This window comes from Stegodyphus dumicola, chromosome X1, assembly GCF_044657685.1.
Source record: "Stegodyphus dumicola isolate Sdum_Otavi_A_Nest chromosome X1, ASM4465768v1".
Classification (NCBI taxonomy): Eukaryota; Metazoa; Arthropoda; class Arachnida; order Araneae; family Eresidae; genus Stegodyphus; species Stegodyphus dumicola.
The window spans coordinates 19,206,768-19,222,634 of NC_140780.1; the positions used below are offsets into that span (position 1 = coordinate 19,206,768).

The following is a 15,867-nucleotide window of genomic DNA, read 5'->3' on the forward strand; positions in this document are numbered from 1 at the left end:
TGAAGTGTTCTGCATTGATTAGTTTGTTTATTCTTAATTCGTAAAGGATGAACATCGACTGCGATACGAATCTAGAGCCCTCTAGTTAGTAAAGGCTTCCGCCACCAAGCTAGGGTTATTCATAATGTTTACTTGAAGGCATAAATATCAGATGCATGTCTTGAATTTTTCATTGACAGTAATCTGACGAAGCGTTTTGTTTAGGGATAATGAAGGTGTGTTATGTTGCTTTAGCAGTAAGTTTGCCATTGTTTTTCTTGTATCTGTATTAATCTTTGAAAAACTTCAAACTGTGCCAAATCCATAGAATTAAGAAGTACCCATGTGGAGGGATTAAGCAGTTTATAACAATATTTAAATCTCTCCATTTACATCATCCAATACTATAATACTGTTCCGTCCCTGTATAAATGGTTAGTGCATTTTTATACCCATCACGAAACCTGCGGGTAATACTGAATACTAGATATAACACAGTATTCATGTAATATACAAGTCCGCTATTTAGTATTAAGTAGAGTTCAACGGATGACAGACTTAAAGAAATCATACATTGCATTAATATAAAACATACATTATAAAAGTAATGAAATTGGCCCCCATCACGAGTTTGTGCTTTTTGCCGCGTCTGCTACTAAAAGACAACTTGAGTGCGTTTAGGCTTAATTGCCAAAATTGTTTGGGCCGCCGAAACTGCAGGTCATTGGAACCACAGACATTGATTAAGTGCATATGAGGGCACAAGTACAATCTGAATTATACAGCACGATACAATAATCATAGAACATGTATTTAACAAATATTAACCTTAGCAAATTATTGTAAAACTCCTGTGAAAAGGTAATATTCCTATGAATTCAACTGATTCTTATTCGAACATACATGCATTTTTATCTCATGTCTCAACTAATATTTTATTTTAATTATCTCATTCCTTTCAAATCTCAAACTTTAAGAAAACACTTTTACTTGGAACGGATTCTATATCTTTACATAACTTAAGAATGAGTGATCTGTTTAAAACTAAACAAAATGTACATGTTGCAGTTTAAAATATTCGGGACTGTTAAGAATATTTAATTATAAAGAGCGATATCATCCATTACTAATTGCTATGATTATATAGTTTATTCAAGCTCTCAGCCTCCTTTTGCAAGTACCATAATTAAATATTCTCGCATTCCATAACACAGGTCGAGACGTATATGTAATTTATGTATAGCAATTATTTAAGGACGGTAATGGACTGTGATTGGAAACGAATAAATAAAATGAGTTACAAATTAAAAGTAAATTTATATGAAATCTGCAACAGTTTTCAAGCTTTCACAACCAATTTAATTTGCATTTCTTATCTGCCTCTAAATATTATAAACCAATTTGCATCATTTAACGTTTCTTTTTTTAATGAAGCAAACTAATCTCTATAAATGAATCAAATGACGAAATGCATTGCAGCCTGATGACAAAATGAAATATTCAAAGATCTTGGAATTGAATGTTTTCAAAGGGGCATACAATCAAAATCGCGGATTAATTTTCTTAATGGAATTTTTCTCTTGCTATATTTTAGTTTTAATTGGTAAGTTTCAAGCTGTATTCTACATCGAGATAAATAGACTTCTCACCTTTAACTCTCGCTTGCCCAGTGACAAGTTCCAATTATTTCTTACGCTTTTCTAGAGTCACACTGTGCCATATTTCAAAGTCTTAAATATATTGTTCTTCTCAAGATGTAACCATCACTCAAAATTGTCCCAAATTTTTAAGCTTGCCTTTTTAAACTAGTAGTGTTGCTTATATTTTAACGGCTACGAGACAGTACGACGTGTTTAAGTTTTGACAGTTGCTACAAAGAATGCAAATTGAGAATCGATGCTTGAACTTAGTTCTCAACAGTTGTCGAGGTATTGTAGGTGTCTATTATTGGATTCTTAAGAACGGGTCTGGTATTTTTCTTTCTTTGGGAACTATTTACTGCCTATCGTACTGCCCGTCACCTTTCTAAATATGGACACTAATAATTATTTTTCACTTAAATCCATATTATAATTAAGTGATATTTTTCAGGTTATATGTATTATACTTTATAGTCATAAAATAAGGTTAAGTAAGTTTTTATTCAGGTTCAAAGAGTTAACCATTGATAATAAAGCAAACAAATACGATTGCTGGATAATAAAAGTTAAATAATATTGATAAACCTGCTTTCCTGTAAGATAATAGTGTAGCCTAAACTGTAGAAATTTCACTATTACAAAAATGTTTTCTGAGATTTTAATAACCAAGCTTGTGCCTCAAAGTGTAAAAATTGAATGAATCGCTTTAAACGACATAAAATTCCGATGAATTAAGAATATGGCGTTCGATTTCTTATTCAAATCTTGGATGACAGAATTATGTTACTCTTGAAGTAATTACTGCACAATGCACAATTAGTTGCTTTTTGTATCGAACCCATTGTGTTATTTGAGGTTTGTACTAGTATACTAAATGTGGTGAAAACTAGCCAAAGGTACTAGTATACTAAATGTGGTGAAAACTAGCCAAAGGTACTAGTATACTAAATGTGGTGAAACTAGCCTAGCTTCAAATTTTACTGCACTGCTAGACATTATATCTGTTCAAACGGAGATGAAAAGTATCGTATTTGAACAGATATTCCCAATACCGTCAACAAAATTCTTGGAAACATCGCAATATATGCTGCAGTTAATTTTATGTAGATGCGTTTCATTTTTATATTTGTTTACATTTCTTTCGGTGTCAGTGAGATCAAACGAATTCTGCAAACTTTATGTGCTAACAAACATGTTGAAAAGCATTGACAGTCATAGATTTACGTACCTTATTACAGTAGCAAATGCTAAAAGATAAGCTAATTATGAACTTATGATGTAAATAGTTTTTAATTCCTTAGTGGTCATGATTTAAGCAATTTACTTGTTACCTTTTTCGAAGTGCTGTAAATCTCCATAAGATTTCCCAGCGTATTTACCAACGACAAAATATCCTTCTGTGATTGAACTCGAGCAGTTTAAAGTTGCGCATTTCACGGGACAGCTGCATGTGTAATATTTCGGTAAAGTTTTAGAGTAAAACTTTATGTGCTAACAAACATGTTGAAAAACGTCGACTGTTAGTCAATGCTTTTCAGCATGTTCAACATTTCGGTAAAGTTTTATTCTAAAACTTTATGTGCTAACAAACATGTTGTAAGCATTGACTGACTGTAATGATTTTCAACATGTTCAACATTTCAACATGTTAGATTTGCGTACGTTCATATTACAACATGTTATGACAGCTGCATATGTAATATTTCGGTAATGTTTTAGAATAAGGAAAATTTTATTTTTTCTTTAAGAATGCATTTGTAGTTTTATAAAGATTAATCCATCAACGGCAATGTTTTGCACGTCACACTTATTTGAATTATGTTGAGAAAGATACCGTAGAACCGCTCCGATATTGCTTAAACTGATTTTGAGCTTAAAACCTGCTTCCAAAAGCATACGTTTCACTAAACTATGAGCAGAGAATACAAACTTTCATGAGCAACGGTACAAAAGAATTTAACTGGATAATTATAAAAAGAAATAAACAGTAAAGTTCATTTATAAGTAAAAAACCAAAACAAACTATTCGTCAGAAGGACTGCTGAAATATCTTTTAAGGAATATTTTACTCACAAGGTATTGAATCACAGAGAGAAGATTTTAGTCAGTGCTTAATGTAATTAATGTTTAGAATTTATGAAATTTTATTTTGTTATCGATAAAAGAGGAACCCTGAGTTTAAACTCATGCGAAACATTTACGAACTTTGACAAACGAAGCGAAAAAAATTAGTTTTAAAAGGAATCGGTTGCATGACATATCGAAAATCGTCTAACATTTTAATCAAATCACAAATAACTTAATTTTAAGATAGCCAAACACAAGCTTATTTTAAATCAATTTACAGTACCACACAATAGGCAAAGTTGTAACTTTTATTTCTGTAACTAGTTTGTTTGCACTTGAGATTTGGTACTGCGTTATAATTTTGTTATGTAAGAGAGAGAGAAAGAAAAATAATGAGATTTCAAAATAAGCGTTTCGGAATTATCTTTCTATCAGCGGCAATACGCATCCAACCCTATGGTTTTAACCCTGAAGAAGAAGATTATTGCATTCCAGTATGTATGCTGGTACGATTTTTAGGAATGCTAAAAGTGTGAAAATGTGCGTATACATTTCGCAATAAATTCGCAGTACACACTGCTTCGCTCATTCGTTCACGCTCATATCTTTTTTTCTTTCTTAAGTGAAACAAAATATATTACTTAAAACTTCGTGTAGTGCAAATTTAAGTGTTTGAGAATATAACAATATTTTCAAAGAAAAATGCTTAAGTTAATTTCATTTAATTTCAAGGAAAAATAAATGTCATAATTAAGAAAAGATGACAGCTCGGCTGATACTAATTAGTACAAAATGCTATGTGACGTTTTTAACAAAGGTAAATTTAATGCACTTTTATTTCTAAGAAGTCAAAGAAGAAAGAAAATGTTCTTTTCTTTGGTACTTAAAATTATGAAGTTGCGGTTTCTAGGAAGGCGTTATCTTTTACGCATTTATCTCTTTTATTATCTTTTTATGCCACTTTTATTATAACGTCTAAATTACAGAAAAAGCCACAATACACAAGAGAATTTCGAAGCTAATGACATTTTACTTAAAAGTCTTTTATCTGTTCCACTAAGAAAACAAATAAATACGGTGCATTAATAACTTCTTTAGCACAGGCCAACAGTGTAACAAGAAAGACCTCCAAATTCGCAAAAATAAGTATCGCAAATACTTAATTTCCCCCTCGAACTCTTTAGCACGAGGTATTTGAAGCATATTAAATATAATGTAGCATGAACCAACTTTTGTGTAGAAATAAACTAATCACAGAAACATTTTCGCGACTTTTATGTGCTATCACTTTGGAACTATTCCTGATAAGCGATGCTTTTTCATTTTGCTTTATAACGGGAAAATTGTACCTGAGTTTCTGCAAACGTTTTTACAGTTACGAAGAATATCGTTTAAATATTTTTTTTTCTATTTTGACTGAGCCTTATTTTGTAAAATACGGAAAAAAAATCATTAATGCTTAGTCAGCTAGCTGCACGTTTCACTGGGAACATTCAGTGATTAAACAATTCTACCATTTGACCACTTTTCAGCGCCTACGTTCGAACATTTTAACATGAGGGTGGTGACTAAATTTCAGCGGCATTTGTAACGCAGATTTTCCCAGTACTATCCTATTAAAATTGAAACTATGAAATTAAGTACTTGCGGTACTTGATATTGCACAGATTGAAGTGAGTAGAAATGATTATGAATGGAGTCATTTGGTTACTAAATGCATTTAAAACAACAGCTATAATATTTTTACATACATCAAGTGAAGCAGAAAATTAAAAAAAAATATTGCGAGTTGTATAACTTTTATATTGCTTAATTAAAAAAGATGGAAAAATTAAGAATTATTACAAGCTTTGTGTAAAAGCAGGTACTGTTTTCAATGTGTGTCATTAAAGACACTTCGAAATATCTAACAAGAGTTATAAATGCAGTTTTGCGGTTATTGATGCGTTCATTAAATTCGTTTAATTATGTACAGAAGCTACTTCTAGTAGATAAAAGATAGCTAAGTTTGTAATCTAAAATTTGTTATTCGAAATTTTTTACAGTGCACTACTGACGATATACTTCTGTTGTTACTTATGCTCACTTGCCTGAAAGTAACATCAGCTCAAGCCCACGAAACTCCTCGTGGCCAGGAGCGCAAGATGCGCTCCTTGCAACAGACTTAAGCACCTTACAACTGACAATGCAATTAAGCTCGGTTCCATCTTCCAAATTTGATGGAGAGCACCCCAAGGGGACGGGTCCGACGGTCTCCCATCCCTCTCCCCTTCCACCAAACCACACGATAGGACTTTCGGTTCGCCGCATATTTAGAGTGCTTCCATGCCGTACCTACGCTATACATTTGCAAACATCCATGCCTTCTCCGGGATTCGAACCCGGGTCCTTCTGTACGGCAGTCAGCGATGCTTACTACTATACCGGTTGGGCGGCTTGCAATTTCTTTATACTCGAAACGATAATTTCGGAAATGAAAGAAAAAAAATAGGATTGAGTGTAATGAATACAATTATAATGCTGAGAACGAGCCGTATACGTTATTGTTTTCAGATTGCGCAGTAGAGCTACCTTTAACAGACTTAAAGAAACATTAAACGTTTTATTGTAGCCATCGACTTAACGTTCTAGTCTTTAAAGTATGTCTCTCTTGCCGTCATTATTCTAATTAAGAATTTTGAAAAAGATATGAATTGCAAAAAATAAATTCACTGGCAAGCGCTGTACAGAAGATTTTACTGTTGAACAATGCCAGATAATGCATTTTTAAACTGAACATTACACTAAACTGAAATTGAAAGATAAATAACCTTATATGCGATTGAAGATACACACGCTTTACGTAGTGAAAAGCTTTCAGGAAGAAATACATACGTCAAACATGTGTTGTTTTAGATCAATTTAATATTAAAATGAGTTTTTTAAAAATATTTAAGCAAGAAATTCATAAAGTTCTTCTCAAATTTTAGAGAATACCTCAAATGAGAGGAAATTTTATATCTCTGTCTTATTCTAAATATATTGGTATTTCAGTTAAGGAAATGTAGAACTTTTTTTCCATTATCAGTTCTACAAAAACAATATATCAAACCCGTTTCGTAATCGCCAATATTGATTTACTAAACAACGTATGCCATACCTGTGAAAGCGATGACCAAAGTGGCTGCAGTGAGAACCCACATGTTGATTGGGGAGTCGATGACGAACAATAAAGCTGAAAAGAGTCTAAATCTTTATATATTTGGATAACATTAAAGTAAATCGCTTTTTTTGTACATATCTAATTAAGTTGCGGAAACATGCAATCTACTTCCTTCACGATTACTGTGTTTGCAGGATGCCCACTGAATATTTAACATGCTGTTTAGGTTACAGTGTGAGGATATCCGGAACAGATTTTTTTTTTAAAATTTAGCAACCTTGAGCAGAACCACGAATCATTTGCTTGCCAAAATAATATCAATGTTTGCTAAATTTTATGGGTATTTAACTGTAGAAAAATTATAATGCAAAGCATATCATTTACGCACTTTCAAAATAATCTGAAACAGAAAGGAAATTTGCAGCTTTTAATCTCTTGTCTAGAACGAGTTCAAAACTTTTGGAAGGAGAACTAAATCTGAAATAAGAATGCAGTTTACAGAAATCGCTAACCTCTTCAAATCATTGAAAATAACAAATCCGAAATAATATTTGTAATACTGTGTTTATCTCATTATGGTTTCTGAATGACAAAAAAATTATTTTACTTTCTATGCAGTGATTAGACATACCAGCTCTTAAAATAAGTTGTTTGTATTAACTAACCAGAAGAATCAGAGGTGCTGATGCAAATTCAAATCTGATGTGCCATGAAGATCGCCGCTTTTTCTTATGGCACAGACTGTCCTTCACTATCGATAGACAGACTTGTATCATCGATAAGCAAGTGGGCTTTGTTTATCGATTACGGAATTTTCAAATAAATAAAATTCAGTGATTCTTTTCCTCGTGTGCTCTATCATACGTAACTATTATTTTAAATTGTACATATACAATCACTAGATTCTAATATCTGTTTTATAGTTATACATTGTTTTCTGCTTGGACAACAATACAGACATATATTAATTTCCATTATTTTTAGACCCATTATATGCACAACTGCTGTTTTTCATTCACAAGAGAATTAAAATAAGCATATCAATACTTTTGATCATTGTATCAGCAAATATGAGCCAGTTTCTGTTTATTAAGACATTTATAAAAGTCTCACGATGAGTTAATTCGAAGAAGGGAAACGATTGCCTGTATCATAGAGATTTATTCGAATTATGTGCGTTCTCGTATATAACAAGAATAAAATTAAATATGAAGGCAGGCCCGTTTTATTTCTGTAAGATTTTCTGTATACAGCCTTACCACAATTCCGCATAAAACGTAAAAGAAGCCTCGAGACTTCGAAATCGATTGCAAAATGCAAAGTATATCAGCTATTCCCCATCGATGGTGAAAGGACAGTTTGAGCCATCCTACAATGAAATCTCGATCTCACAAGCTTCCGAGCAGTACAGTCGTGAACACTGGTAGTTCGGTCCGTCGTTCGAATTCGGATTAATGAGATGGCTGCATGAGATGGAGCGGTGAAATCGTGAACAATGTTAATTGGGTCAGCAGTTCGAAATCTCCATTAACAGGCAGGCTGAATGGACGTTTTCGTAGATTTACGCGTACGTAAAGTGGAGACGTGTGTATGTGTGTGTGTGTGTGATTATGGCAAAGGCTCGAGGGCTATCTGCCTAAGAGGAGGGATGCCTTCGTCGAGGACTTTCTAAGGGAAACTGGCTCGTATACACGTTACACATGGGGAAAACCACGAAAACGCCCATGCAGCCAGCCCGTTCGCGGGATTCGAACCTCGGACCGAACTACCAGTGTTCAGCGATTTTACCGCTCGGACGCTGGTGGGCAAAGTGGAGACGAGACAGTTTACATCAGAAATTTTATAACCATTTCCGGCACGCTACCTTTTAAAGTCGGAGTTTTGATTAAAAAAAAAAGATAGGCAGTCTAATTAGGCCTAGAGGAGTACACAAGTAAAATTTTGTGAAGATAGCACTTATCGTTTTAATTCTGTGGGTGTGCCCAAAGTGGCACACTGATTAAATAGAGCTTCGAAAAGAGTGCTGAAACGAGCATTGTTGTGAATGAACTGACCGATGAAATGCGGAGAAACAAAGAATACAGACTCTCAGTTGTCCTAGATTATCGGTGAGCCCAGGCTGGGCACACCTAGGGTTCGCCGTTTGATTTTAGGTAAGATTTCAAGGTAAAAATTTAAAACTAATATAGAATAAGGAGAATATCATACCGCCAGAAAAATAACATAGAAATTTCTTTTCAAGCAATTCCTTTTATACCCTAAAAAAATCTGAAAAAATTCCTTAAAAAATGCGGGTCTTAATAAACTAAACATGGCTAAAATATATGGACTGCTTTGTGTTGAGCTGCCATCTACTATAAATAAAGAAGGTTCAGAGTAACCTATAAATTCTTTTTCATTCAATTTTTTTGCGCGTACAGAAGGAAATTTTTAGGTGTGTCCACATCGGACACACTGTGCCGCAAAGGGTTAACGAAGGGTATCTCCTCTTAAGCAGCTAGCTCACGAATGCTTTGCAAGGTTCGAATCCTGCGAACGGGCTGGCTGCATGGGTGTTTTCGTGGTTTTCCCCATGTGTAACGTGAATACGAGCTAGTTTCCCTTAGAAAGTCCTCCACGAAGGCATCGCCGCCTTAGGCAGATAGCCCTCGTGTGCTTTGCCATAATTAAATACACCGACACGAATGCTTTGCCATTATCAACTAAACGGAAACAAACCATACAAATTTAATTCGTTCCTGATTATTCTTAGTAACCCAAAAGAAGTTTCCCAATATAAATTAATGTAAAATTGATTAATTCGTTCGGGGCTCACAGATGTAAAATTTCCAATAGTATTCCATGTAGAAAGTCAACGACCAAACATCAATGGAAATCATCATGTCTAAGGCAGAAGAACAAAAATATACTACAAAACACATGAAGAGACAAAAGCTTCTTGTGATTTTATTGTGACACTGCACAAAAATTTAATTAGTGTCTTGTTTCTTTTAGCAGGTGACAAGACACGGAGTCTTTACTTCACAAATATAGTATAATAACAATCTCTTAAAACGCAATAAAGTTTTAACATTAACGCATATTTACAGCTTTCGCAAACAAAAATATTTATTGATAAAAATAAAAAATAAGACTTACGGATATCTGGCTATATAAGAATTTTCATGGCTTTCCACAAGTCTAATATGAATGTTATTTCCTTAGAAAGTTCTTCACGAAAGCATAAATTTGCTCAGCAGGTAGCCTGTTGCTTACGCCTTTAATCTTCTCAAAAGGCATGAGTAAAGTGAGAAAACAAAGGTTCTTTCGTCGATATTCAACGCGTGGGCCGCAGGTGGCCCAGTTAGCTTAATTTGGCGATCTGAAACAACATTTATTTGTAGTTCTTGCAGACAAAATTTGAAAGCACCTGAGATGAAGTGAAATTGTTAATTTTTTAAAAGGATGTTGAAATTTAAGTTTTAGAAGTCTTGTAAAGCTTTAATTTTGTGACGCTTCTGGTATACAGTTATCTCTGTTGATTGCACGCGGTCGTTTTATGCACGACACGAACTAATCTTGCAATACACGAGATTGAGATGCTATGCTTGTACAGGTATAACGATGCGAGGCAATTCTAATTTTTGATATACAGGGTGCGACAGCGTTCATAGTAGGATATTAAAAGCACACCATAAGGCAGCAATTATAATTTAATTATTACCTCTTATGTCAATTAATAAGTAAAGGTATGCCATTTACTAATGTGTAAGTCATTGTCTGTTGCGTGGATTACTTTTTGAATATGATGCCTGTCAAATGATGCCCCCTCTCCACGACACATTCGTCTAGGCGGCGTTGGAAACTTGCCATAACTCGGCGTAACGTATTCCCTGGGACACTGTCGACAGCAGTTCTGATGCGATCCTTCAACTCAGGAATGGTGGCACAACGTGTTCGAAACATTTCTTGCTTCAGGTGGCCCCAAAAGAAAAAGTCTGCACATGAAAGATCAGGTGGCCAGAAAATGTCACCAAAACGGAAAATTACTCTACCTGGAAATGTCTGTCGCAAGAAATCCATGCAAATTCTGTCTGTATGCGAGATCGCTCCGTCTTGTTTTCCGTGGCTTCTGGTGTCCTCACAGTTCTTTCACTTCTTCCCGGTTTGCCATTGCAAACAGAACGTGTTGTTCGAAATGCGCTTACCCACCTCACAATTGTCCGTCCATCTGGAACTTTCCCATGACGTCCCAAGTTGAAATGTTGCCGAAATAGACACTGGGTAGCAATAACAGAGTAGTTATTCTTGAAATAACTTTCAACAGCAAAGGCACGATGCTGTGCACTCCACCGATCCATAATCACTGTCCCACTCGAAATGGCAGCCTATTAGTACACGAATGCGGCACGAGCTGGCAGACATTCATGCAGTATGTCATTGTACTACGCAAGTCAAATTACGCTATGAACGCTGCCGCACCCTGCATTTTAATTCCCAGTCTGTATTTGTAAGATTTTATCGGTTATAATGGACACCTCCAAAACGTAAAGGGAAAAATACCTGACGAAAATCGATTATTGTAATATTCCGAAGCTACGCCATAGCTGTTAGCCGTGAAAAGAGCATTATCCGGTGTTTAACTTTCCTTTGTTCTCATTTTAATTAAATAAGGCCAAGACAAAAAAAACGCTCGTATGGAAGAAATATATGTAATAAAGAAAGCAGTTTCCATATATACCATTACATGTTATTAAACATACTTCTCTCATGTCTTACAAAAGGAAAGAAAAGAGGAAGTAATGAATACCAGACACTGTTCTTCATCGGCATTAAACTATGAAAGGATGTAGCAATTGTGTATACAAAGGTAGAATAACTTCACTGTCTGAAACAATTATAAAGTGCAGTTTTTGCAGAGGGATATGGAGTTTTAGATCAATTAGCATAAATTTTTGCACTTGATGCATATTATTTCTTTAACGTTATTTTTGATGCATCGACAGAAAAAGTTCCATTTATTCACATTTTATGTATTGCTGACGATTCCAAATGCAGAGTAAGGTACTTACGTATTTTCCCTAAGACGCAAATGTTGACTGAAGTCGTGCCAAATTTGCGCCAGCCGTTCCGAGGGGAGGATTTTGAAAGAAAAGTTCACTCTTTATTTAATTAGATTATCATCGGATATAAGTTGCTAAGTTAGGGCCTGCAACATACGAGACTGTATACAAGTGTACACAAGGGTTGCCCAAGTTATTCCGCATCAGTGAATCTTTGTGAATCATTATTTAAAAAATAAGACTTACTGATTCCCACTTCGCTGATGTATTTAGAATAGCATGTTGCAATTGCAAACTCAATTTATCAGGAATACTGTAATGTTCATACCGATGTTAGAAATCGCATTAATTTTTAAGTAAATTTTATTGCTACCCAACCGGGATAGCGGTTAGCGTCGCTGATTGCCATACGAAGTGCACGGGCTTGAGTCCCGGAGAAGGATGTTTCACACATGGATGTTTGGAAATGTGCGGGCGGCATGGAGGTAGTCTAAATATGCGGCGAGCCGAATTCCTCTCGAGAGGTTGTTGGTAGGGGAAGAGGGGGGAGACACACGGACCTGTCCCCCCCCCGAGGTACTCTCATGGAGGTAGGAAAGGGAGGAGGGGCCATTCCGCGCTAGAAGTGAAGCACTGCTTTGAAGCTTGGGTCACCAGACTGGGTTTTCTTTGTTTACATTCAGAAGCTCGCTTGACAAGATTCTGATAGTATTTCGACACACGACAGTTCCATAGAAATCGAAAAAGGGACACTCTCGCATGAAAGAAACATTCATAGTGTAATGGATAATAGCAATTTGTATAGTTTACTGACATTTACGCAAAAATCACATCTTAGTTATTTTCGATAACTAACAACAGCGATTTTGATTATGAATTTGTTTTATAAAATTCTAAGCTGTTGCACTACAAAAATATAGATTTTAAGAAAATTGCTAAAAGAGATCTGCCAAAATTTATTTTCTAGAAGATTTGAAAAGTTTGAAACTTGATGGCTAAATGTAAATATAAAATTATGTATGTTAAAATATTTGTAATTAGGCACATAGGTCAGATTAAGTTTTTAAATAGAGTAACGCATGCAAGGGCTATCTGCCTAAAGAGAGAGATGCCATCGTGGAGGAATTTTGAAGAAAAACTGACCTTTGAGTGGGTATTAAAGATAATACTTATAATTTTCATTCAAATTACATTAATATATATTTTTTATGTAAAACTTTCGGGTGTATGCTAAATTAGTGTAAATTACTTTACACGAAAAATATAGTGAATGCACAGAAATTAAAGATTTGCACATGCCGGAAATGAAAAATAGGAAATATGTATGGGTATTTATGCATGTGCTTGCAAAAAGCATGTACCTGCCTTTGGCAAAATACTTAAATATTCATTAAATTATTTATAAATGTATTTGAAATGAAGAATTTATTCACTTATAAACAACTGTGAAAGTACTGTGAAGAAATCTAATGATTAAATGTATCTAATTTATAATGATTATAAATGTTATCTAAATATATAATAACCTTAATATTGAATTGTAAACATAAATTGAAATCCTGTTGACAAATACGTTATAAAACTATTTAAGCAAGAATTGTTCGTATTGGAAAGCAATCTGTTAAAAGGTATTGTAAAGCAAATGCTATGAGATGCGCACTTAAGAACGTAATAAAGAGTTTTGGAATATGTATTGTTGAAATGAAGGGTAAAAAAAAATCTGATAAGTATAATTAAAAGAATTATTCCCTTTACATTTTATAATAACTCAGTTACAAGTTTTAAATAATACTTAAACAAACAAAAAAAAAAAAAAAACTTATTTTATTCCCTTTCAGAAATGTTCAGAGAAAGTCAAATACTATTTAATTCCTAATAATTCTCTAATTTAAAATGAACCGAATAGAGCATTAATTATAAATTGACTTACATTTTTCGATTTAAAAGAAGCCAAAAAATCATGTCATATTTAAGTCGCCCCCTCAAATTTAGGGGCGATACTGAGCAAAGTCGTACTGTCACCTGTATGGTGCTCAAGACTGTTGCCAATGACAGGAGCAGTCTTGCACTCCTTGCCATGCTGAATTTCGTGGGCTTGTTCTGATGTTACTGTTAGTCAAGTGAGATAAGTAACAACAGCAACAAATTTTATTTCTTAATTATTAAACTGTTAGGTATTTTATTCTACGCTAACGCCCGCGTGCATGGTAAATATATTTATGTGATCCGAAATAAAGAAGATATTGTGTATGGCAGAACTAAATATTAATAATAATTATATTAATAGTAAGCGTGCGGTCAGTTAATCATTTCGGTAGAAGTCATCTGTTAAATTTAGAGCTTGGATCTCATTAGTGTTCATACTTGTATTATATTTATGTGCTCGGTTGAAATAAACTGTGTTAAGTTGTAAAATATACTGTCGCTATCGACATATCCACAATTTTAAGAAAGATTTCAACGCAGCTCTTAGCTAACTCTTAACATTTATCGAAATAGATAAATTGATCATTCACTTATTTATTTTATATTTTGAACATGATGTAGGAAAATGTAATTCAAGAAGAAAAATTTCAGAAAATAAGCTTTGCTTAATAAGAAGTTCACAAAAGGAATTCTAATATAACTTTAACATGTACTATCATATGCAAGAAGAGAAGGCTTAAGAAAATACTAAAACCTCTACTTTAAGGATAAAATTTCTTGAAGCCATCCATCATTTAATCTTCTGTACTAAACATTTGATATATTACAGTTTGAGATATTTACTCCGAAGTGCGTCTTTTATTTCTCTCAATTTTAACCCTTCGCATAAACACAACTCAAAAAATACGAAACTCGTGAAATATAAAGAAAAAACAATTCAACAAAATTGAACTAAATATGAAACTGAAATATTTTGTTTTTACATATTTTGTGAGGAGATAATTTCTCAACCAAACGTAAACTCAAACAGAGCGCACATTTCTCAGATTCTACTCTTTAAATTTTTCATTGTTGCGAAACGCGGGCAGAGAATGCAATGAGAAGTTGGTGGGAATAAAACGTGAAGCGTTCCTTTCACGTTACTAATTTTGCGTTCTTGTTAACTTGTGTGTGGAGTTAAGAAATATTCCACTTAAAATACAACAATTAAGGCTACATTTTTATACCCACAATAGATGTTATAGTTTGAGCTTACTGAAGCAAAGGAACCAAAATTGAAGGAAACCTTTAAGCATCCTACCTCTTGGTATTAAGGCGGTGCTTTTCGTATTAATGGATTTTAATTATAGTCGCCGCAGGCTATAAAAATGGCTCACTTTTAAAGAATTCAGTGTTTTATTTACGTTCAAGTGGACGCTTTTATTAAAAGCATCGCATTTTTCTTTTTATGAAAATTTCATTAAAAACGCTCAAAAGAGAAGCTAAATGAAGTTTTTATGAGCAGTTGTTAGTTTACATTCAGAACGAGAAGACATTATTTAAGAGCTAGAGCACCGGATTGGACCACTATCAAATAAACGTTTACGGTTAAAATTACGCAGCTGGTAAGTGTATATTACACTTTGTTTATTACGAAACAACACAATAGCACTAAGTTTTCTTGTGTTCCGTATAATACAGCAGAAAAAGTTAATATGACTATACAGAAATATTAGTACATAACATTTTTATCTTAAAATGCTGGATCAAAACATGGCCACAGTTAAACAGTTAAATTAAATCTTATCAGCCCATCCCCCAGCTACTAAAGAAAGAATAGAAACAATATTGGAAATTCCATTGCTTACATGATTTCCAATAACATAGACTAATTGTTTTTATTCGTTCTCCTAATTAATAACGTTAGAAAAGCAGAATCCGGACTCATTAAGCAACAACAACCGTCACGTCAGCAACTCGCCTTGTCAACTCTTCGGACTGATGAGTGACTGAGTAGAAAGAACGTTGAATAGCGCTAGTTTGATATGAATCCTTCCAATCGCTGAATGCTGGTTGAACCCGGCGTCGATAA

At 34.0% G+C, this 15,867-nt stretch overlaps 1 protein-coding gene and 1 long non-coding RNA gene across 5 annotated transcripts in view; one reads left to right on the forward strand and one right to left on the reverse strand.

The window, feature by feature from the left end:
* LOC118185645 (uncharacterized) overlaps positions 1 to 15,867 on the reverse strand; it is a 539,917-nt gene that overhangs the window by 335,261 nt on the left and 188,789 nt on the right. Inside the window, exon 1 of one of the 4 annotated variants that reach the window (XM_035355534.2) lies at positions 6,826 to 6,975. The exons of 2 other annotated variants lie outside the window; for them this stretch is intronic. In XM_035355534.2, the coding sequence (XP_035211425.1) occupies positions 6,826 to 6,868 (43 nt within the window). In that variant the 5' untranslated portion in view covers positions 6,869 to 6,975. Of the gene's footprint in view, positions 1 to 6,825; positions 6,976 to 15,867 lie in introns of those variants that run through there. One more of the 4 variants, XM_035355538.2, reaches the window with a different exon arrangement.
* LOC146993099 (uncharacterized) overlaps positions 1 to 15,867 on the forward strand; it is a 319,314-nt gene that overhangs the window by 123,662 nt on the left and 179,785 nt on the right. The gene's annotated exons all lie outside the window — the stretch shown is intronic.